This window comes from Lissotriton helveticus, chromosome 1_1 (genome assembly GCF_964261635.1).
Source record: "Lissotriton helveticus chromosome 1_1, aLisHel1.1, whole genome shotgun sequence".
In the NCBI taxonomy this organism is placed as follows: Eukaryota; Metazoa; Chordata; class Amphibia; order Caudata; family Salamandridae; genus Lissotriton; species Lissotriton helveticus.
This window is the reverse complement of record NC_136057.1, coordinates 1,409,963,641-1,409,988,604: the sequence shown is the minus strand read 5'-3', so window position 1 is coordinate 1,409,988,604 and position 24,964 is coordinate 1,409,963,641. Positions and strand designations below refer to the sequence as shown.

The following is a 24,964-nucleotide window of genomic DNA, read 5'->3' as shown; positions in this document are numbered from 1 at the left end:
TCTGGTTCCATCATTTGAACTGAAGTCTGAGCTCCATCAATACTAGTTCCTCCCACTGACCACTCGCATGTGACCATTGCTTGTCTAGAAACTGTTGTAGAGAAGCATGTGGAAGTAAACATTTGGAGCTATTGCAATGCAAGGTGCCATCATTCCCATCGTTTCATGATCATGCTCACTGTCGGAGGTCGAGACACCTGGTAAAGTTGTAGCGGACATCACTCGCTCAGTGATGGGATAGGTCTTGCTTGTGACAGAGTTCGGTGCGGCTTAGAAAGAAATGTTGAGTTTGCTGGGCGATTTATTTGGTGTGCACTGTGAAGCCTAATTAGTGTAGGAGAGACACTGCTTGCTGTTTGCGAGCAAAGCATTGCTTCAAGTTGTTACTCTTTACTAGGGAGTCACCCAAGTATGGAAAGACAAGAATTACATTGCAGCGAAGATGTGGTGCAGACACCACCAGACATGTTTTGAGTGTTCTTGGGGCTGTTGTAACCCACAAAGGATTGCATTTTGAAAGGATAATGGATTTCTCTTACCACAAACCTGAGGTAATGGTTGTGTGCTGAATAAATGGGGATGTGGAAGTAGGTGTCCTTGTGATCGAAGGTCGCCATGTAATCCCCAGAGTAGAGCAGCGGAACGACATCTTAAAGAGTTGACCTTTTGAAGAGTATAGGGCTGAGCGTGCCATCTTTATTGTGAAGTAGAATGTACAAGAAGTGTACACCTTGTCTCCGCTGGTGTGGTGGGCTGGTTCTAGGGCTCCCTTCTAGAGCAGTGCCTGAACTTCTAGCATCAGCCTTTGAGATATTTGTGGCTGATGCTGTGGCAGCATGCTGCAATATCCATGGGAGATGATAGAAAGGACTGACTTGTCCCAGGTTCTGTCTTCTCACTAGGGTTGCTTTAACTTTACAATTTCCTCTACTAGTGTTTTCTGATGGAGGGGAAGGTACGGAGGTCACTGTTTTGAGGTAGAGGGGCCATTGCCTTCGGCTCCTCTGATCTTACCATGGCTGTTTACCGATCACGAGTCACCTTGAAACCTACTTTGAACCTGCAATGTGCGTACAGAACACTAGATGGTAGGAGTGTGCAAAGCATATGAGCTGGAGTGTGCAAAGCATGAGCTACAGTAGCACATGGGGCAAATATTGAAGCTACAGAAAACAAACCCTTTTTTCTGTATAATCTTTTTTCCAGATACTTTTGTCAGCCAGCACTCGTTCCCTATCATAACCGGACTACTCGCCAAATGATTTCAGATGTAAAATAATGTCTCACGCAAACCCAATGAAGGCAGAAAGCCACCCACAAAGAACAAATACAAAAGTGGTCAAAATAAAATACGCCTCTGGGGGTCATCCAAGATGTGAGTGACAATGCATCAAGTTAATGGCTGAATGTTCCAGAACAAAAGGTGCCAATGGCTAAATGAGGCAGTCCCAAGCCCCAAAAGTAAGTATAGAAAAGGAAAATGGTCGCCATGAATGACACAAGTGCCACCATACACGTCAAATCTAAAAAGAAAGTTCCGAGGAGGAGCTTGGCGGGCATCCGAGATGGCCGCGTGAGCACAGCGCTCCCCGGACCCCCGCCACTCCCGGCGTAATATCCTGAATTAATCCTGATTTTGTACGAGGATTTGTGTAGTGGACGTTGGGCTGCTCTACCTGGACCTTTTGGAATTTTATTTTGACACCGGGTGCCGGAGTTACGGTGCTTCGAACTTTTGAGCTCCGCCCTTGCGGTGCGCCCGGGACTGGGTGAGGCTCAGTGGCCGTCTTGGAGTTGAACAACAACGGTAGGGGGATTGGACTTGAGGGTCCCCCTCTTAAGTTTCGGTTTCGATTCTGCCTCAGACCGAGACAACAGCGAGAGAGTCTGGCCAGGGCTAAGTCCGGGGCACGAGACGGCGGTCTGACCTTTGCCTGGCCTATTCTCCTGTTTGGCTGGCTCTACCCCGGTGACACCCTTGTTGCGGCCCCTTGGTCCCGAGGCCTCACTTTCTGGTGACCGGTCCGTCGGACCTGGTGAATCTCCTTGTGACGCAGTCTCCAAAATGGCGGGCAGAGGGGACCGGGAGACACGGAAGACGAAGACGCCTCTGCGCGGGGGACCGGCTCAATCTAACGTCATGGACCGTTATACCCACTCGAAGGGGTCCCCCGGAGCTGCCCTGCCCGGTCCCAGCGCGTCTGACCACATCGTGGACACGTCAACGGAGCCTTCCCTGCAGGACATCATGGGCGCCATTTCTGGCATGAGGGAGACGATAGGCCAACAATACGAAACCCTGGCCCACAAAATTGACACTGTGGCCATTGATGTGAACTTAATTCGAGCCGATCTATCAAAAACCAATGAGAAGGTGAAATCATTGGACCTCAAGTCATCCAGCCTCACGGAAGACGTCTCGGAGATACAGACGGAGATTGGCAATCTCCGTAGGGTGAACGATTTCATGACCCGGCGCTTGGAAGACTTTGAGAACAGGGCACGTCGCTGTAACGTTCGCGTGGTTGGTGTTCCGGAGAATCCAGAACCCCATTCGGTTGATCTCCTAGTTGAGGACCTGATCCAAAACCACCTCTCTCCATCTGGACTGAGTAAATTTTTCACAGTGGAGCGTGCACATCGGGTTCCGGGGGGCCAGGGTAAGCCGGGTGCCCCGCCGAGGCCTATTGTTGCAAAACTTTTCCACTATAGGGATCGGGACGCTATCCTGCAAGCATCACGTGTGAAGGGCCCGGTGGCCTTTGAGAATGCCACAGTGAACTTTTATCCGGACTTTTCCCAACAGGTCCAGAAGCAGCGGATGGGCTTTCGTGGTGCCAAGAAGCGTCTTAGGGACATGGGGTTGCGCTACGCTATGCTTTTCCCGACCAGGCTGCGGGTTGAGTACAATGACCGAACTTTTTTCTTTGATCGGCCGGATGCTGTGAATGACTGGCTGGACTCTCTGCCTGCTCGATCTCCTGAGACTGAGTCCGCTGCCCACCCGGGCGGTGCGGAGGGTGGTGTCGAGAGCTGAACGATTCGTCTAAGCCTGGGACCTTGTTTTGCGTAACTCTTTCCGGGATTATATGCCTACGTTCCTCTACTGTCTAAGTGATTTGTTATGTGTGTTTCTCCTCGTTGTTGGTCTCGCTCGGGGTGGCGGGTGGGACGAAGCCTTTCCTCCTCCGGGGTCTTTGTGTAGAATAGGGGTTCCTGGGCGACAGGCACACTGCAGGTTGGGGTGGCTTTTTAGCTTTTTGCAGGGGTGCAGGGTGGGGGGTGTTTTCTTGTTTGTTGGGGGGTGGGCGGTTGGGAAGTTCGTTGTTTGTGTGTTCTGTTCTCAAGGCGACTCTATCCTGTATTTGATGATGTTTCTTGTGTCATGCTCATTGGTGGGGGGTGTTGTCGTTGCTGGGTGGGATGGGGGGTAGCGGGTTGAGATTTATTTCGTGGAACGTTAACGGTCTGGGGGATCGTATCAAGCGGAGTGTGGTGTTGAAATGTATACGACGTTTATCTCCAGATATTGTTTTCCTGCAGGAGACTCATTTGGTGGGCAATGTTTGTCATGCAATGAATAGGTGGGGCTATCGCCTCGCTGCACATTCGGGGTTTACCTCGGGTTCTAGGGGTGTGGGCATCCTTGTTCGGGCTTCCCTCCCCCTGGCTATTGATGATGTGATTCTGGATGATCGGGGGCGATATGCTGTCCTTGTAGGTCGCTATGAGGGTCGTGCCCTCTCCTTCTTTACTGTTTACGTGCCCCCCGGCCTACAGACTTCTACCTTTTCCGATTTGGGCCGTGTGTTGTTGGACCTCCCTGATAGTACTCTCTTTATGGCTGGTGATTTTAATTCTGTGTTCTCTGGTCTACACGATCGTCACCCCCCTAGGGATACTCCTGTGGCCCATCAGTGGTTGGGTGGGTTTTTGGACACATTTGGCTTGGTGGATTGCTGGAGGCTTATGCACCCTACTCAACTTCAATACACTTTCCACTCTGGGGCCCATGGGAGTCTGTCTAGACTGGATTATTTCCTGATGCCTGCGGCTCAGTCGCCAGCGGTGCGTGAGATTGTACACCTCCCCAGGGGCATTTCTGACCACTCTCCGCTCTGGCTCCATTTTGAGATTGGAGTGGAGGCGGTGGGCCGGGTGGCTCCCATCAACCCATGGTACCTTACCTCCCCCGAGACCCGCAGCCTTTTGATTAAGTCCTTAGACGCATATTTTCTGGATAACGAGGGGTCGGTCTCCTCTGCGGTGTCCCTGTGGGAGGCCTTTAAGACGGTGATTCGTGGGCAGGCCCTCTCCCTTATTGTTGAAGCTAAGAAGGCGAGGAATCGGGAGGTGGTGGACCTGGAGGGAGAGATTTCTGCTCTGGATGCTGCTTTGGAATCGGGTGTCACGTCTGCGAAACTCCACGCCCTGGGTCTGAAACAATTTGCCTATAAGTCTATGGTCACGGATGCTGCTAAAATGATGTTTCGAGAGCAACAGGGTCGTTTGTATGATGTTGGGGACAAAGCGGGTAAGTTACTGGCATGGTTGGATAAGAAGGAGAGAGCTAATCGTGTGGTGCCCGTGATTCAGTCATCGTGTGGTGCGAGTGTGACGGACCCGATTGGAATTGTTGAATGTTTTGCTGAATATTTTCGTGTGGTTTATTCCCCTGTGTCTGTGAGGGATGTGGTTGACTCTCGCCTTCTGTTGCGCGATATAGCTCTGCCCTGTGTTTCCGATTTGGATCGTGTAGCGTTGGAGTCCCCCTTTACTATTGATGAGATAGCTACTGCCGTCCGTTCACTCCGTTCGGGCAAAGCATTGGGCCCGAACGGGTTGCCAATTGAACTGTACAAGCTACGTCCCGACAGACTGGCGCCCTATCTTCGTGCCATGTTTCTGGAGTCCCGGGAACGGGGTATTCTCCCTTATGATCAGCGTCTAGCCACTATAGTTGTCATCCCCAAGGAGGGTAAACCGCGGGACCTTTGTTCATCTTATAGACCCATATCCCTGCTGAATGTTGAGCCCAAGGTATTGGCTAAGCTCCTTGCGACCCGTCTCTTGACGGTCATTACTGACTTGGTCCATCCGGATCAATCCGGATTTATCCCGCATCGCAATACAGCTCTCAACCTACGTCGTCTCCACGGTGCGATTGCGAGGGCGGGGCTTTTGACGGAGCCGGCCATTTTGGCATCGTTAGATGCCTCGATGGCTTTTGACACTGTGGAATGGCCTTATCTTTGGGCGGCTCTTGAGAAATTCGGTTTCGGGCCTGAGTTTATCGGTTGGGTGAAGTTATTGTATACTGAACCCTTGGCACAAGTGGTGGTGAACGGTAGAGTTTCGGCCCCGTTCGGTCTTGGCAGGGGAACCCGTCAGGGTTGCCCCTTGTCTCCGTTGCTTTTTGCACTTGCCTTGGAACCGTTGGCTGCATGGCTTCGATGGGAGCCCTCGCTTAAAGGGATCCGTTGGTCACCGGACTTTGAGGACCGCGTCTCCCTTTACGCGGATGACATTCTCTTATATCTCACCTCTCCGCATAAATCTCTGACAGTTTTATTTGATGTTCTTACTTCCTTCGGTGCCAACTCAGGCCTCGTTATTAATTGGGCCAAGTCCTGCATATATGTTCTTTCGGGTGTTTTGCCCCCATTGCCGAGCAGACTTCCTATTCAGGTGGTCCAGTCTGGCTTCAAGTATTTAGGGATCTTCATTACGTTGGACTCCTCACTCCGATTTGAGCGGAATCTCCTCCCCCCGTTGCTTAGATTGCGACTGGACGTGGCCCGTTGGCGCAAGCTCCCTTTGTCCCCTCTGGGCAGGGCGGCTCTGTTTAAAATGATGTCCTTGCCGCGGTTCCTTTATGCACTCCAGAATTCTTATGACGACATCCCCAAGACCTATTTCCAGGAGATTGAGAGTCTTCAAAGGCAATTGATCTGGGACGGGCGTCCACGTATTGCCCTCGCGAAACTCACCATCCCTTGGTATGACGGGGGCATGGCGCTCCCCGACATCAAGAGATATTATTGGGCTTCCCAGTTGTCTGCCATTAATCACGTGATGTTTTCGCCGGATCGTAATCCTGCCTTTGAGATGGATAGACTCCAGCTGCCGGGTGGGGACTTTAATAGAGCGCTTTATTCTAGATCGGCCGGGCGCCATCTTGTGGGCCCGTCCAGGACTGCAGTCACCGTGTGGCGAGCCGCGAATGTGAGTTTGGGATGGGAGGATCGAATGACGCTGGCGACGCCGCTTTATGCCTCTGAACGTCTGGGGTGTCTCTGGTCTACTAAGGGCTTTGACCGCTGGGATATGATTGGGATATGTAAGGTGGGTGATGTCTGTTCGAAAGGTAGTGTGAAGTCATTCCAGGCCCTTCAGGCGGAATACGGTTTGAATGGTAGAGAATTTTTCGCTATCTGCAGGTCCGACACGCCCTCGCCTCGGTCCTGACTCCTGATGAGACCCTGCCTGAGTCTTCCCCCCTCGAGGATCGTGTCCTTGATGGCCACCTGTCTGATAGCACCATTTCCCTGATCTATAAGAAACTAATCAATACCCGAGCGGACTTATTGGTCCGACTGCGGGAGGTTTGGGTCGGCGATGGGTTGGAATTGGACGACGAGGATTGGCAATCGGCGCTCTCTTCTCCGAAAGAGGTAGCCATCCCTGCCCGTCTCCATTTGGTTCAACTTAAAATCCTTCATCAGGTATATGTCACTGGTCCGCGTCTGGTGACAATGGGCTTTTCCCCGGATGGGTTATGTAAGCGTGGTTGTGGGTCGAGTGCTACTTTTTTACATATTCTTTGGGAGTGCCCACTGGTTGCGGCCTACTGGACTGATGTGCTTGCGGTGATGACTGCTGTGACGGGTGTTGCCTTGCGGCCGGAACCACGACGCTGTCTGTTGAATGTATGGGAACCCACCGACTACTCTGTGGCCCAGACTAGATGGGCTACCCTGGGATACATGATTGCGAAACGGGACATTGCGAAACTCTGGGGCGCGTCAAGACCCCCTGAGGTCTCGAAATGGGAGGATAACATGGACTGGTCCATGTTTCGTGAGAAGACCGTATATGTGGCCAGGGGCAGACCCAGGGTGTGGACGAAGATTTGGGGCCAGTGGAATGAATATCGTGGGGATATCTGTACCCCTCCCATGATTGGCACGACTGATGTTACCCTATCTCCCTAGGCTGGTGTTCCCGAACCCTTTTCATACTGCTCTGTGATTTTCCGGTTCTCCCCGCTGCTCCCCCCCCCCCTGACTTTGTACCGTCCCCTCCGCTCTTTGAGCTGACCTTGATTACTGTGCATTCGCCTTTCTTAATGTTCGTTGTTTTCATGTATAAAACAGAAACTTAATATGCTCTGTACTATGCTTGGAGTAATGCTTGATGACTGATTTTCGCCTGACCTCGGAAGTGATTTTCTGCTTCTTCCATTATGCCTTACTATTAGCGGCCAGCCCGTGAGGTTGTAGGCCCATTCTTGTATTTTCCTTCGCTTGCTCGAATAAAGGTTTTTGAACAAAAAATAAATAAATAAATAAATAAATAAAAAGGAAGTTCCCTTGTCCAGCAAACTTACTTGCTACAAAATATGACAACTTCACAGGAGTACTGCGATTGCTCATAGATACTCATCCACTCCAATAAGATTCTTCATCCCATGCTTGTATTAGCCTCTACAATTCTATTTACTTTGTCTGGTTCAATAAATAATTGCCATGTATGAGAAAAGACCTGCTCCTGCTTTTAAGTCTTGTGTGCTATTAGGGTTTGTGCATGAACTGTGAACTTTCACTGGTACATTTTTGGAAGCAGGGTCAGGATAAAGGGATCAGGTGCAGTGTTAGAAGAGAGACCTGCATTTACCTACTGCACAATCTTGTTTTCAATTTTTTGGGCCATCTTGGCTACTTTGCCAAGCATACAGGGCCTTTCATATACCAATACCTATTTCGCATTGTGGGTATGTTTTAAACGTACAAAGACACTTGTTTACTTTCAGCCTGAAGGACACTCACAAGCTTCTCTCTCAATAACAGATCACAGGTCAAAAGCAAAGGTTTCGACATTTGTGCAGTAAAAGTTTTATAGCAACACACTTCCATTACACGCAGAAGCGATATAGGATGTTCCACTTCCAACCAAGATTTCCTCACACACACACAGTGCATGAAGCAATGATTCATGCTTCAGACATACAATAAAACAAGACATGCAACAGCATTGCAAGCTTCACTCACAAAAAGAGAGAACAGGTAGAAGTACAGCCATCTGCAGAGCAAGCTTCTCTCACGCAAGAAGAGAACAGATACAGGACAGGCAGCAGCATTTCACGCTTTCCCTCACAAAGAGAGAGTATGTGAAAGATGGGAAACAGCAGTATAAGCTTCATTCAGAGAGAGAGGAAGAGAGCCGGTGAAGGGCAGGCAGCAGCAGCAGCCACGCGCCTCACAAGCACAAGCGGAGAACAGGTACGTCATAGACAGCGCAGCACAAGCTTCTTACACACACAATATACAGTAAAAGGATCAGCAGTGCAAGCTTCTCTTACAAATGCAGCGGAAGGAGCATTGGCAAGCTTCCCACCACTGATCTGCCAGTTAACGTATCTTGCTCTTAAGGGACAACATACAAAGGGTGAGCACAAGATCACATTACAACCTCCAGTACAAAGCCTCTGTCCATTCGCGTGATGAGAAGGGACTTCTGCATTCTATCCAGGGGCAGCATCAACTGCACCCCGCCTTTGTTTTAGGGTCGGATCTGACATATTTTTCAGATGCTGGAAGTGGGAGCCAGGTTAGGCTGGTGGAAGTAAGAATGCAACAGGGAAAGACCACAATCTCACAGAGGGTCACTAACCGATCTGCCCGCCAATGACTGGGGGCCGGACGATGAGCAGGATGAGCTTGTTGAGAAGCTGGTGGAGGAACGCCACGAGGGGCCCCAGGCAGGCCTGGCGGAGGTTGGAGATGCTGGACTTCAGCTCGGCTTCCACATTGTTTTCATTGATAATGACGTCTTTGAGGCGGAAGGGGAAGGAGTAGTCCTCCAGCACCTGCACCAGTGTGAAGAACTTATCCAGGTGTTGGTCCTGGTGAGGCAAGCAGAATATTAAAGAAAAATAAAAGATTAATCACACAAACTGAAGACAGGATCCTCCTAAAATACTGCTTATGTACATGGGGGGGAAACGGCTTGGTGGTGTAGGGCAGAGCATAGTGCCTGAGAAAGTAAGAGTGGGGGACTATCAATTAATCCAGAAAATGTTGAGAAAGTTAAGATATGCATACATGGCTTGAGTTCATTCAAGGCAACAAATGATGGACAGAATGCTGAATGAATCAAATATTCACCCCCAGTCAAGAGATATGGGTTACATCCATCATTCTTTTGCTCACTAGTTTGGATCCAGCCATATGCAACAGAGTCTTGACCCTGGCTTCTCATGGGAACAGTCCAGCCTGAACTGCCAAGCAGGGTCCTCCCTGGACCGGAAACAAGCAAACTGGGGCTGGTTTCAGGGTTTCACCTCTCATCAGCCAGGCTAGCTTGAATCCAGTGGAAAAGTGATCAAGGGATCCACGTTCATCATTTTGTCCATCGCTTTTTGCTTTTGAGTTCATTCACAGCATTTGAATCCGTTCAAGAGAATCCCTGAGCAAATCTTTCATTTCAGAGAAAATTTAGGAGTCACCTGTATAAGTTAGCGGAGATACAGCTGTATTTGGCTGCACTATTTTCCATGCATTTTAGGAAGGCAGAGGACTCAATCAGTTAATTTAAGTCAGAGTGCAATAATCCAGAAGGAGATCATGCCAACAAGGAATTCAGGAGACATGGGGGTTGAAAGAGACAAGCAAACAGGTATTTAGAGAGAAGTGAACGGGAATCTGATTTACAACAAGTTTCACTTCATTAACTCAATTGTCCTCGTCCCCTCAAAGGAAACATAATTTTTTCACTTGTAATGAATTTTGCTATTGTAACCTCCACTATCCATAACCAGAACCACAATCGTGATTAACAGAACATCAGACTCCACTCAGTAGGAGACAGTGAACAGGTCATCTCAGTGATAGGAGGGGGATGAAACAATTTTTACAATTCCTTAGGTGATACCACAACAAAAAGAGGGCAGTTACCTGAAAAATAGGCTTTACTGGCAATGCATCTGTAACCTAGCAATCATCAGCAAACCTACTATGGAGCAAAAATACATTCTGTCGGCGTTCAATATGACTCTTCCATGGCAAAGCCATGTACACCCTCAAGACAATTTACACTGGGAAATTTGGCACCCTGCAGGAGCAGCGATTTAGTATGTCGGGCTATGCGCCACCATAACATACCGTTTACAAAATTTTAATTACAGGTTCTTCATTGCTCTGGCATATACATTTAAATGAGGATATTGGCTCAGATTGTCATCATCGACTTCTCACGGACTGAAGACAGAGGAGAATATGAACATGTTTTTTTACCAGCAAAGAAAAAAAAGACACTGGCAAACCAGGTACAATCAGCAACAACAGGAACCAGGTAGCCTGACTTTGATAAAATGCAGCATAGCCACAACCACACTTCCTGCTATGAAGTCTCACATAATCTCCGCAAGTCCCTCCTTTATGTTGATGTCGAATGTTCAAAAATCCAACTGGTTTGCCCGTAGACTTGGAAAATGGAAGACAGGAGGGCTTCATATCACCCATTAATAACTTCCATTTTTATTGTCATGGAAAGTGGTTAGTCATAGAATTCGAGAATTATGTATTTAGACTTCACAAAAACGTAAATGCTTCCATATTTTTAGGCAAAGAATTTTAGGGATTCTTCTCCTAATGAGTTCACTTAAACTCTGGTTGTGAAAGAGCTAACCGAGCAGTGCTACCTACAGCTCAATGAGAAGGGGCTGGGCACTCAAGTGATCTCCAGACATGGGGAAGGGGGAAATTAGCAGAGACGGGGAAAGGGTGAATCAACCGAGATGGAGAAATGAGGCCTCGGCAGAGATGGGGATATGTGGGGGGGGGGGGACACACATGGGGAAAGGTGGATTAGAAGAGATGAGGGGAATAGGGGTTTGGGAGAGATGGGAAAAAAGGTTCCTCAGAGATAGGAATAGTGAGTTTGGGAGAGAAGGAGAAATCGTCATAGTGTCTATGGAAAGGAAGGTGTAGATGAAGCATGCTGTGATACGCGAATATTCTGCCTACAGTCTCTTTCCCTCCTGCCAACCTTTGCAAACAACTTACCTGCGTGTGTACTGACGACGCAGCCACCACCTCCACGCTGAACACGCCCTTGTGGCTGTCCACCCACTTCATGCCGGGGAGCTGCACCTGGGGGCGGAGGGTGAAAGAGAGGTTTCAGAGTGTAGAGATCGAATCTGCAGCACAGACCAGCACAAGCCAACCTCACCAATTCCTTTACTTGTCAGGACTATACCAATATCTCAAAACGGGGCGCCCCTCTTCACAGGGCCCAAAACAACATTCCATATGACTAGCCCCACAACAATTTGGGACAATCGCTGGCAAATTGGGATGGAGAGAGCCCTCCAACTCACTGGGACTGAAAAAAGTCACAGAAGAATTAACAATTACAGAGGAATGCTAAACACTACGAAGAACAAGAAGAGACAACTGAAAAGTGTACAAGTAAAGTACAATTCAAGACCACAACCGAGGCACATAAAAGTAATAAAGCATTAATCAGTGGAAACTTGGATGTGGATTCCTACAGTAGGAAAAAAAGAAACTTTAATGAAAGTCAATTTAAATTTTATTGTAATGAGCCCTTTTCCCTTTCGCTTGCAGAACCATATCCTTCTTAACAATACTAAATTAAAGACCCTATTACCCTGCAGTCTGGACCGATGGCAGTTCTATGGACTAACAGCTGCATCTGCACTTGCTTCAAATAATGTATTAAACTTTAAGGTATGGGCAAAGTTATTATAAAACTTGAACTCATTTACCAGAATACTAGGTCCTGCTTAGGGATGTGAGAACCCTGGACTTCACTTAATGGGTAGCTGTAAGTAGGACCTGCTTGCCCTTACTCAGCCCATATCTCTGGGGTCATGAAGGCAGCATAAAGAACAATGAAAAGAAGCCCTCAAAACCATGTTCGCTTTTTGGCAATTCCACTTAGCGTTAGCCTGACCCTTCAGCAGCAAATTGGAGTCTGTAAAGTGGTGATGAATGGGGCTAGAGGTGACATCTGTAATGCAATAATAATAATATAATAATAATAATAATAATAATAATAATAATAAGCAAGCTTGTAAAGCGCATGGTTACACTAGCTAGTTTGTCCCCGCGCTGCGGTACAGAAGAAGGCAAGAGGAGTAAGCGTAGGAGAACAGCGCCCCCGCAAGGAGCCTAGCTACGACAGAGCCAAGTTTCCAATTACTTCCGAAAGAGTGACTCCAATGGTTCATTGCGTAGTGAGAGAGGAAGTGTATTCCAGTTTTTAGCAGCCAGGTAGATGAAAGAGCGAAATCCCATTCTTGCCTTTCTTGCTCAGGGGATTATAACTCGACCTGTCCCTGATGATCTTAGATGCCAGGTAGGAATATAGTGAGTCAGCAAATTGTGTAGGTAGCTTGGTCCCTTCCCCTGCAGGATCCGGTGACTAATACATAGACCTTTAAAGAGTATTCTCTCCCGCACAGGTAGCCAGTGAAGGGCTGAGAGGGCATTCCTGGCAGAAGATCGCCTAGGCAGCATCAAAACGAGGCGGGCCGCCACATTCTGAATGCATTGAAGCCTGCGCATACATTTATTACTTTCTCCTAGGTAAAAAGCATTCCCATGGTCCAGGTGAGAGGTCACTAGCGCATGGACAACGGTTTTCCTGGCTGCGATGGGGAGCACATATAGAGTCTTCCGTAGGCTTTTCAAGATTCCAAAGCATTTCCCTACCACCAATCTAGTGTGGCCCCTCAAAGGTGAGCTTGAAGTCTAGCCACATCCCCAAATTCTTAACCTGACTGCTCGGGGATGGAGTAGGGCCCAGTGTCTGAGGCCACCATGCCGAGGACCAGATTGAGGGAGCTTTCCCCACCAACAGGAGCTTCGCTGCCGTTTAATTTTAAACAGTTACTTGTCATCCATGATGCCAGGTCTTGTAGGCATGTAGAGAATTTTTTGGCTGCCTCAACAGGAGACTGTCACAGTGAAACCACCAATTGTATGTCGTCAGCATATGACACGACACTGATCCCATAACTCTCAATAATCTCTGCCAGTGGGGCAATATAGAGATTAAAGAGAGTGGGGCTCAATATAGAGCCCTGCGGGACCCCTTGGGCCAGCGCAATGCTTTTGGAATAGTACGGTTGTTGGGTCACCAGAAAACTGCGATTTTGTAGAAAGGACCCCAACCATTCCAGGGCCACTTCCTCCAGACCACCTTCCCTAAGCCGTTGTAGGAACAACGGGTGAGATACGGTGTCGAAAGCGACACTGAGATCCAAGAGGACCAGAGCAACTGGCTGGCCCTCATCTAATGGTCTGCGAAGCCATGGAGTATGTGGCCCTAAAACCCGATTGCGTGGGGTGCAATAAACTGTGGCGGTTAATGTGCGCAGTTAGTTACATGTTGACCACTTTCTCGGCTATCTTAGCAAAATAGGGCAGGAGTGATACTGGGCGGAAGTTCTCTAGTTGACTTGAGCTCACACTCGGCTTCTATCTGGGGTCAAACAAAGAGTGATGAGACTACTGCAACCACAAGCATTTTGTTACACTCAAGACCATGTGGACTGTTTTTATTAAGTTTTGTCAACTTCATACCTGAAAAAAGTTGGCAAAGTTAAAGGTCCTAACTTATTGGGTTCTACTACCGCCTCTCACCCAACTTTATTTCAAAACAGTATTTTTTAAAGCATTTATAATTGAAGTAAAGAGCACTAGAAGCCCTTACATTAAGATTTTTTGAGAAAGGATCCACTTCTATTCCCGACACTATACTGGGGAACAAACACAGAAGCACTAAACTGTCAGTAACTGTCTAACTTCTTCAATCCCCACCTGCATGATTACCAATTGTTTTCGTTTTATGGCACACTTCCAAACCTTGCCTAAATTGGGGTCCTGTAAAGGCTATAATGCGTTTTCGAGCACTTCATTTCATGCACAAGCCCTTTTAGTTACAACCCGAGGGCATAATATTTCCATAATGAAAAAATAGTGTAAATGAATATAGGTCTATGTAGCACAATCAGCACCTCTATGTCTGCATAATTGGCATAAACAACACAATCTAAATTGGCAAAGTACAAAAGACAATAAATTTAGTGGGGATCTTATCTTGAGATTTTGACACAGGCATGTTAAAAATTATTTCTACGTGTGAAAAGGTTCTGTTAGTCACAGCGAAGAAGGAACAGCACAAACTGGATGGAAAGCAACTGTCTGAGGGTGACTGTCTAGGCCGCAGTCTATGCAAAAGGGAAGTCAATACCAACGCAGGAAGCTACGGTCTCTAAACCGGACGCAGCCACAGCCTCCCACAGAAAAACATTTCTCCTTGTGGTTTGAGGGTTGTGGTTTCCTTGGACCACAGATGACCTCATACTTTCACTTAATGAAGGCAACCTAAGCCGCAGAGACAATTTGTGAATACTGCCCGACTTTCGCAGAGATCTTTACCCAATCTCGGTAAGGCACGCACACTGTATCCATAATTAAAAGGTGCTCACCACCACTGATGGCCAAGGTATTTCACCAGGGTTGGTGAAAGAATGGCAAACTTTTAACATTAGCCAAACCATGGCATGTCCCTGGTACATGGTAAACCGTACTGTTGTTCCCACAGAATCTACCAGAGAAAGAAAATCCAGCATAACAAAGGCGGCAGAACTGGCAGAAACTTCAGTCACAGGAAGCTTAAAGGAGCAGGTTTTCTGCTACTCACTGCATGGAACATTCACCTAGAGGACCCTGACTTAGGAACAAAGTTCATTTCCACCAGTGGTTGAGTGCACAAACAACTTAACTTGCCAAGACTAATCTCAAGCACTAGACATATAGCCACACAGCCGCGATTGCAGTGTTCACTGAGGTGCAAAGGGAAATGTGTGCAGTGAAGAAAGGAGGGAGAGGACAGTCGGGACACAAAAGAACACACTAGGTTGGTAAAACATGCACTGGCAGTCACCGCTTCCTGTCTACTCCCTCTACGATCTCACCTGATTCTATACTCAAACTGAACACTGAATTTACTACTCACTCAAGGACCTCAGACAAAACCATGGAGTTCTTTGTCATTTAGGAATGACTGCTGCACCTCTGTGCTTTCCTTCGCCAAATCTCCTTGAGACCACAATTCTTACCCCCTAACAAATCTGTGGCCCTAACCATTAACAATGCCCATAGGTTTACCCCTTCTGTAAGATTCAACAAATACAGATTCAGAGATAAAATTATTCAATCTCTGTTCACAGTCAGCGCATCACTGGCATCTTCTTGTGTGTGGTACCTACATCAGGGGTGAGCACAGAGTAGCTGGGTGGAGGCTTATCCACAGACACTGGCAGTGAGAAGATTCCAGTCCGCAGGCGACCATGTTGCATCAGGGGGATCCACTGCACAAAGAGGCGGGGAGAAAGAGGAGAGATTATGAGCAAGTAGGCATGTCAGCAGTGAGCAAGGAAATGTTTTTGGTAATGCATCCACAGGGCTGACAGTAGTAGCTAGGGCTGCTAGTAGGGAACAAGGGTGGTCTCAGGAGACAGAGATGGTACCAGTAGCAGTGACTGAAGCCAGGAAACCATAGGCAGAGTTCGTTTAAGGGGCCTGGGATGCTGCCAACAAATGTGGATGATGCTAGCAGGCAGTTAGTGACAGGGCTGGTGCCAATGTGTTGGAGAGACTGGTGTCATGTTAGTTTGGCATGTTAGTTTGCTGGTAACAGGACGGGCTGGTACTGGTGGGTAATGAGTGGAAAACAATAAGATTTCATCAGGCAGGTTTAGTCGTAGGATTGGTGCTAAGGGAGAATGATAGCAGCAGGCAGGGTAGATCTGGGGCAGTGAGTGGGTTAGTGGCAGATGAGCGAGGAGGGGTGACACTAGGTTTTGAAGCCAGAGGACAAGCCTAGCACCAGGGCAAGCTGTCAGAAGGGCTCACTGTGTATCCAACAGGAGTCTCCAGAGGTGTGTTCTGCTTCTGCTGGCAGCTGACATGGTAGAAGGTAAAAAGCAGGTGGTGGTTGTCGGTCAAGTTTCCTGGAATCTTCATCTTGAATTCTTCATAGAACTCAGGAGACCTGGAATTAAAAAGCAGTTAGCCCACCCTGGGGTTACAAACCATACAACAAAAAACTATGACTTACTTCAAGGGCTACAATATTTCATTTACTGCTCTGGGAATGTCCAACAGGTCAACAAAATAACTATAAAAAACCCACAACCAGTAGGTATTTTGTACCACAAATGAATACAGCACCACATTTAATGTTGGTGTGCATGCAGATCACGAGGCAGCTGCATTGCGGACCTTTCCCAAGATACTTACTTATTGTGGTAAACTACCGCAGTGCAGGCCTCTTTTGTGAACTCACCGCAGCTTGACTTGCCAAAAATAACCTGAGAAATAAGGCAAAGATTTTTTCATTAGAATGCGTGGTCCTAATGTCCTAACAATTGTCTCTCTGTTTCGCTGTACACCACCAAAGTGTCCTCCAATTTTTAGCTTTCACTTCCCAATGGCTGAATCTGGCCCCCTGCCCCAATTCTGAGATGAAAACAACACATAACACGATCATTTAGTGCTGTTCGATTTCTCACAGCACATTCAAAAGCATGTCACTGACAGGAACTGTTGCCTAAACCATACTAAAAGCCTGCCTCACGTACAGCATTTTTGTATACATGTTTGACAGTGTTATATGCATTACAAGACTTGATACTTGCTAACATAGTCTGTTTTTGTGCACTGATTAATATATGTTGTTTGTGTTCACTAAGCATAAATTCAGAAGACCGGGAATTCAGACTTCTAAATAAATAGAATTTCTTTTCTTTAGATTACGCAAACTGATGAAATGTTTTTTGTGTGCAAAATTGCGACATATTCTATTCCACTTTGCTTGATCTAAGGGGAAATGTTCCATTTACTCGCTGAATATTAGTACGGGCTCATGCGTCGACCTCTACAGATGCACTCTTAGCAAGCCTATTGGCTAATAAGTAAACCAATATTTCTGCAATGCTTCCAATAAAAACATTGTCTTCAGCAAAGTATGGCAAACACAACGCCATGAGAAAATGTCTCACTGTGGGATTCAAAGCACCCCTCACTTGAGTATAACTTAGGGAAGTGGGTAGGAAATGTCTCTCCTTTTTATTTTCTGTGCAAAGGTTGCTGCTTTTCTTTGGGTCTACAGGAATGTACTCCTAAAAGTGTAGGGTTCTCACATCACCTAATAAAAGAGCTGCAGGATAGGCCCAGACTGACCTTCCAGTATTCCAAAGAACTTTTAATTACATAAGGGACAACTTCTTGCAGTGAAGATTTCCATTCTCCGAATCAGTGAAATCTAAAAAAATGTAGTTCACATGGTTCAATTTGGTCCATTTAACTATTAAAAGAAATGCCTACAGCGGGGGCATGGTGTTCCTGTTCGCAGAGAGTCATCTTCAAACCAGTAACTCTCCTAGTTCTGAAAGAGATCTCTCCCGTCAACTGATTTTTAGTTTAAAAAGAAGGGGGTCTCAAGGAGGGTCTCTCATCCCTAAAAGTGGAAAGACAGCTTTGTTGGTTCAAGGTTTTAAAATAAAGATGAGACAAGAGGCAAGAGATTCCTATTTCACACCATAGTTCATCAGAGATTAGCTGCCCCCTTTCTATCAGTGAGGGAGTGAAAAAGCTTAATTGCACACTTAGGGATTGAACCATCTTGAGACATGACAACCCTAAAACGAGCAGTAGGTAATACATGTGAAGCCAGAGCACGACAACCTACATTATAAAGTATTTTTACAGATTTACTTTAAAGGCTTGACAAACTTTTAGTCCATTCTTGGCTCAAGTGGTCATTTGCTCCACAATAGCCGAACTCGGACACCTCACTTGCTAGAGGTAATCTTTCTGAGCCAGGGACCTAATAACAGCCCTGATTAACAAAGACGGGAGTAGAGGTAAATTTCAGAATACAACTTTGAGCGATCAACCCGGTCTTCTGCTGTTACGCACTAACACAAAAAAAGAACAGCAAAAGAGGTGTAACACTCACAAAAGAATGGTGAGAGATCTTCTCTCCCAAGCATGTTTTTAATTTAATCAAGTATGCCGGTATGTATGCCTCATTCCAGGGCCCTTGTTTTATTCTGAGAAGGCAGAGTAGAGATTAGGTTCAATATCACATCAGGGTTGTAACAGAACATCTCTGACATCTATGTGTCAACTTAAAAGAGTTAACCCTAACTATAAGACATTTCCTCTGGTTCTTATGTGCTTTTTTTTATCCTCGTGAGGTGAAGCAGATTTAAGTCTCATACCAGGACTATAAGATTTTCTTTGTGGAACCACATGCCACATCAGTGCTAGTATCGTGTTTCTCTGGCCCACAGTTTTACAGCTGGCCCGTCACACGCAGGGTGATATAAGAGGTGTGACATCTTAGTGTACTCCTGTGCCAAGGGCACTGAAGACCTCATTTGCTGTCTAAATTACAGCTGGTGTCACTGCAGAGTCACTTTACATAGCCCTTCCATGACTAGATCACAGCAACATAAACAAAAGGTGGCATTAGGGGACAGCAGAGTCAAGACATCATCAGCCTTTTTCGGGTCAGGCTTCAACCTAAAACCACCCACCCATACAGTACTGTCAATTCAAGGAGTGCAAATTCCTTATGGATCCAACATTCTTGAAATAGGGTAGCATAGCAGTGATACAGGTTGATCTTAAACTGCATTAAATAGCAAAGTACCACAGAAGGATATGAAGCTTGTTAGGAGGAGAATGAACATGCCAGTGAAGAGACACAGAATTCAGATTCCATGTGTGCTTTTGAAAGAGAAGACATTTCTAGATCAGGGAGGCCTTTCTAGACCAGAGGGGGCCTCGGGCCTCTCAAAGCCACACAGGTGCCTGCTTCTGAAACTCCCAGTATGTCCATCAACCTGTAGGAATAGTCACACTCTCAGGTTCACAAACGAGCGTGCAGGGTGTCAGGGAGGCAAAAGTTCATCGTAGCCTGATATCACCTGATGGTTTTTGTCACTATGTGTATGGAAGAGGGTTTGGCAAATTATCTTATTTTTGGGTGGGCTTTTTTGTGACGCAAAACTTACCATAGTGACCTCCTTGCATTTCCCCAAAACCTGCCCTTGAGCTTACTGTGGAGAGCAGAGATGAAGTGTAGAGTGACAGCATAGCGTGACCTCAGATTCTAAGTGTCAGGGCGGTGCTTGGTGAGGAGACCCACTCCACCTTAATATTGATGTAATGTTAAATAAAGCAGTTCCCTAACCACTGTATTTCACAAAGGGAAGACAATTTTACCACAAGGTGCTACCCATACAGAAGGAGCTAGCAGCAGGGAGCAAGAGGATGAGTGACAAGGCTTTAACTCAATACTGCAAAATGGAAGTCAGTCGGAACGGCTCTTGGGAGGACCGGACATTTTCCAAGGCCAATACAGGAGTGAAGGTCTTAACCTCTTCCAACACACCCACACCGGCCTCACTAACCCCTCCAACCAATGGCACAGTTGTGTGCCAGCCTGACCTTTGATTCTCAGAGACCGCTCAGCCTTGCAACAGCTACAAACACAAATCATAATTTTGTCCCCCGCCGCCCCATAGTCAAAGTTATCTTATTTATTTATTTATTTATTTATTTGTATAGCGCTACTAATTCCCTGGGGTGTCTAAGCGCTTGACAGACAACCGCATGACTTCACTGAGATTATGTAGAAGCTCGGGTCTAAATATGGGAAATGTATATGGTAAATAACCAGGTCATTAAACCTTTCCTAAAGGAAAGCAAGTCGGGCAAATTCTTAAGCTTAATAGGCAGATGATTCCACAGTCTGGTTGTGATATTTATAAAGCTTTTACCGCCCGAGTTTGTGAGTCGGGGTTTGAAGACCTCCACCAACTTATGTGAAGAGGACCAAAGATTTCTGGACAGAGTGTACCAGCAGAAGCAGTCAATCAAATAATCTAGGCCATGTTTAAGCAGGGCCTTAAAGGCGAGGCAGAGGGCCTTGATATTGATCCGTTTTTCCACTGGCAGCCAGTGTAAGCTATTGAGGTATACCAAAGAGCAGCCGGTCTGCAGAGTTTTGGAGAACCTGTAGTTTAACAAGGCGTGCCTTGCGTATACTAACCGGGAGGGAATTACAGTAGTCGAGCCGAGACAAGATTAATACAGAGACCACTGTTTTTTGCAGTTCTGGAGGTATGAAAGGAAAAACTTCCCTCAAAATGTTCAATGTATAGAAATTAGATGATGTGGGCGCTTTCACGTGGTGGGAAAAAGACAGGGTTGTATCGAAAATTACTCCCAGGTTTTTCACCTTAGTAGTTGGAATGGGGGGCCCAATTCTCTGGGCCACCAGTCGGAGGACCAGAAGGACGGATCTCTGCCAAAAAGTAGAACTTCGGTCTTATTAGAGTTAAACTTAAGGCAGTTTTCTGACATCCATCTACTCACCTGTCGCATGCAGGGGTGAAAGTTGTGGGCTGTGTCCTGAATACAATTTGAAATGGAGACAATAATCTGAATATCGTCCACATATGATACCATAGCAAAACCGTATTATTTAATCAGTCTGGCTAGGGGGTAACGTACACATTAAAAAGGGTTGGGCTCAAGGACGAGCCCTGTGGGACCCCGCATGGGAGCTCAAAGCTCTGGGACCTATAGCCGTCCACTTCCACAAATTGTTCACAATCCGTAAGGAAGGATTTAAAAAGTGAAAGGGCTGCGTCTGCTATGCCTATTTTTTAAGGCGATTTATCAGGAGGCTATGATCTACCGTATCAAACGCAGCTGGAAGGCCCAGCAGTATCAGTGCAGCCATGCCTCCATTATCTACTGAGCGCCTGATTTCTTCTGATGCAGTGATCCGTGCAAGCTCAGTGCTGTGTTCACTCCGGAAGCCATACTGTGTTGAATCCAGGATGTGGTATTAATGAATTTGAATAGTTCTTGCTTCATATATTTTTCATGAAGTTTAGCTGGTCAAAGACAGGCGGTAAATTGGAAGATAGTTGCCTGGATCTGTTTTATCCAAGTTGGATTTTTTTTAAAGTGGTAAAATGGAAGTCTTTTTCCAGATTTTAGGGAATATTCCAGTTTTAATGACTAGATTGAATATCTCTAAGTTGCCGTGCAACTGTCTGAGTCACTGTATGCAATATCTTGGGAGGACACGGATCCAATGGTGATCCGGATTTGGTGGCGGAGAGAAGTATAGTGACGTGCTCTTACGTTATAGGTGGAAAATCTAAGAGTTGCGGAGAGTTGAAGACACAGTGAATGTTGGAGTCATGTAATTCTGCTCTCTCTGCATCATAAAGGGAAGACTGAGTGTTGTTATCATTAATAGGTCGTACGGCAAACGTATCATAGATGCTCGATACCTTTCCGCAAAAGGAAGAAGCTAAGGTATTACAAGAAGCTTGGTCTATTACATTATAACTAGACTCCTGAATGGGCTGAGTTTCTGGACCGTAGTAAACAATTCTTTAGAATTATGCTTCGCTATTTCAATTTTCCCTGCTTTCTGAGGAATTATTGCTTGTACTGATGACGCAATCCAGTTATGATAACTTGGGAAAGTATACTTATTTTTGACCTTTAAAACACATTTGCATCAGTAATTATAACACCATTACACAATTCATGCCTGCTAAGCGTCCCATTCAAATCAAAGTTTTAATGAATGCTCAATTTGTTTTTTGGTAATTAACAGGGTTGAGGTTTGAACCTCGGTAGCACAGGTAATACCCCTGTTGTTATGGCATGTATGGACATGACATTTTTAGGCTATCCGCAGAAGACTATATTTACATATCATGACTTTGAAAGCATATCACTGCCACAGCCAACTATTATGATGAATATCTTGCTTGTATCTGACCTGCCTGGATCTGAACACTGCTGGTTTAGTTCAGACGTAAAATCTGCTTTTGAGAATATTGGAGCTATAGGCAAGCAGTCTTCCACAACATGCTCCTTTTCCACTCTTCAGGATGCCGCCATCCTCAGCCATCAAAACTCAGCTTTCCCTCACTCACCTGCAGGGCCTGGCTAGGATCCTCCCCAGCCATGAACTGGACCTTGACGGCAATGTTTCTCACTGACCCCTGGCGGTTGCTGAAGTTTAGGCTGTGCGGATAAACATACAGCAAGTTCCTGAAAAAGGTAAAAGACAAGTCAAACAGAGGTTCTTGTACTTTGGGCTTGGGGTTTTAAGGTAAAGTAGCAGCAGAGATGGCTGTTCCCCTAAACAAGTTGATCAGTTCCCATCAATCACCACTCACTCTACAGACTAGTCAATAGCCACCCTCAACCATTGGGTTACAAATCTGCTGCACACCTGTAACCAGGTGAGCTGAGTTTCTAACATCCAATGACCCAAAACTATGGAGGACCGCCAGCGGGGGCTCAGATTGTCGAAACCAATGGGATAAAAAAGGAACGCCGCAAAAGGCAGTGTAGCAGGCCCGCACTGCTTTTCCAAGTCAAGCTAAGACTAATTTCTCTATACCATTTATGATTTGCACAATTCAAGTGTAAGACAGCAGATTGCCCACAGTAATGGAGTTTTGGAGCCAGACAGCTATAAGGTGAGCATCCATTTTTTATCAACAATACAATCAGGTCGCGTTTATAAGATATGTAGTAAGTAGACTGCCTCCCCTAAGGCATAGATGTTGCTTCAGTTCAGCCCAAGGGTCATCTCCATTGGTCAGCGGCAGAACTCTCAGGAGTACAGAGCATACAGACAATTCGAACACGTCAACAGGGGATAGGAACCCACAAAAGTCAAGCAAGCACTCAGATGTAATGTAAAGGAAATGGGATCCCCCTGCAAATAATGTGAGTTGCTGAGGCACGGAAAGAAAATATCAATGTAAAATAACCTAAGGCAACTCAAATGATTTAATTCACAAACAGATATTTATTAAGAAAAACACACTCAATGGAGGAGTGCACAAAGAAAAATGCATAGAGGATTTATCAAGAACATGTGTTTTATTATTTATTTTTAACTTTGTTTCTTTGCTTTTTCAATTATACAATAAAGACATCAGCTGTTATATACATTTGTCACGACTGCTTATTTCAAAGAGTCAACAATGCAGATAATAACTTGTGTGGTTACGTTCATTACATATTGTATTATTTAATTTTGAATCCTTGTTATGGAATATAGTGAAAATATTAAAAACATTATTGAGCCAATGTATTCTTCATGAACCTTAGGAAATTTACAACACTTATCTATTACTTTTACATCATCATTTATTCCAAAAAACATACTCACTCCTAGGACAGAAGGGTACATTTAATATACACACCAGTGGGATTCTCATGAACAACAGAAGATGATTTGATGATCAAAAGACATTACAATAAATGCATTTCATTTAGAATCAATCTTCATGTGGCTTTTATTCAATTATCTAATGATATTAAATGTACTCTCTATTCCATAACAAGGATTCAACATTAAAAAATAAAAAACATGTTCTCGATATACCCTCTATGCATTTTTCTTTGTGCCCTCCTTCTCCGTTCAATTACATGTGCTGGACACTGCTGCGAGTTCCCCTGCAACATGATTGCTTCCCTGAAACCAGAGATATTCGGTATCAAACATCTCATATTAATAAACCCCCACTGATGTTAGTGATGGATGCATTAGAGGGGCGCCCTGAAAACCTACCGACAACTAGTGTGACTGATTTAGAACAGCCTGCCATCACAGACAGGTTCGGACTCCAAGCAGATGAGAGCCCGCGCTATCTGAGGGCAGGAACAACACCTGCTCCAGCAGGATGGCTAAGTGACCAGCATATCAAGGCCACTTCTGCCTTTGATATGTGATCCAAGGCTTCCACAGACAGGGGAATTGCCACCCCGTACCCCAGGCCCTGTGGCACAAGGGCAGGTGGGAAATCACAGGCGTGTCCTGCTCTCAGGCTAGTACCACCTCTAAAGTGGGCTAACTGAAGTGGACACAACTTTGATAATTCCAACATCTTAGTTTTGATGGAGTTAGGCTCTCTGAGTCAGAGTATGTCCATTTCCTAGAGGAAGTGGACATATAGAGGGTGTCGACACCCTAAAGGTAAGTAGCCCATTGGCTACTACCTGTCATTCCCTGAAACACCCCTAAATTGAGTTTTAAGTGGCACCCTTCACACCAGGAACTCCAATTCGACAGATCAAGAAGAGAAGAACACCGAGAGCCACAAGAAAAAGTGAGAATTATAGAATGCTGTGGAGTGGACTCTTTGACAGCAAACTCTGTCTGCCGAACTAAGTTTCGAGAATCGTGACCCAATGACTCGTCCTGCAGCTGAACTCCTGCCAAGAACCCCTGTGTGCTGCCAGCACTACGCAGATTGCCAGCAATCTCCCTTGGAGTAGAAGAGCTACTACCCTGCAGTCTGCAGGCACCGAAACGCAAAGTCCAGTCTACAGAGTTGCCGCTCCCTGGCTAGCCCGGCACAGAAGCTCCCCAGGAAGAGGACCCTGTGCTCCCGAAGGTCAGAGCTGCCCCCATCAAGTGATTGGACACCAGGACCAACCGGAGCTGCACAGGACAAATACCCGGGGTACAGGACCCCTTGCAACAAGCAAAGACCATGAGTGGCTAGACAGAACTCACAAGACAAATCAGCCATCGAGGGACGTCAGCACCACATAGACCATCTTCCAGAGTGGCCCAGCTGTCC

At 46.3% G+C, this 24,964-nt stretch overlaps 1 protein-coding gene across 8 annotated transcripts in view; it reads right to left on the bottom strand.

The window, feature by feature from the left end:
- DOCK6 (dedicator of cytokinesis 6) overlaps window positions 1–24,964 on the bottom strand; it is a 439,831-nt gene that overhangs the window by 261,639 nt on the left and 153,228 nt on the right. For all 8 annotated transcript variants that reach the window (XM_078684817.1, XM_078684827.1, XM_078684835.1 and 5 more), the window contains exons 15-20: window positions 22,295–22,412; window positions 16,557–16,627; window positions 16,170–16,308; window positions 15,524–15,625; window positions 11,286–11,372; window positions 8,893–9,124 (exon numbers count right to left, since the gene is read on the bottom strand). In XM_078684817.1, the coding sequence (XP_078540943.1) occupies window positions 8,893–9,124; window positions 11,286–11,372; window positions 15,524–15,625; window positions 16,170–16,308; window positions 16,557–16,627; window positions 22,295–22,412 (749 nt within the window). The remainder of the gene's footprint in view (window positions 1–8,892; window positions 9,125–11,285; window positions 11,373–15,523; window positions 15,626–16,169; window positions 16,309–16,556; window positions 16,628–22,294; window positions 22,413–24,964) is intronic.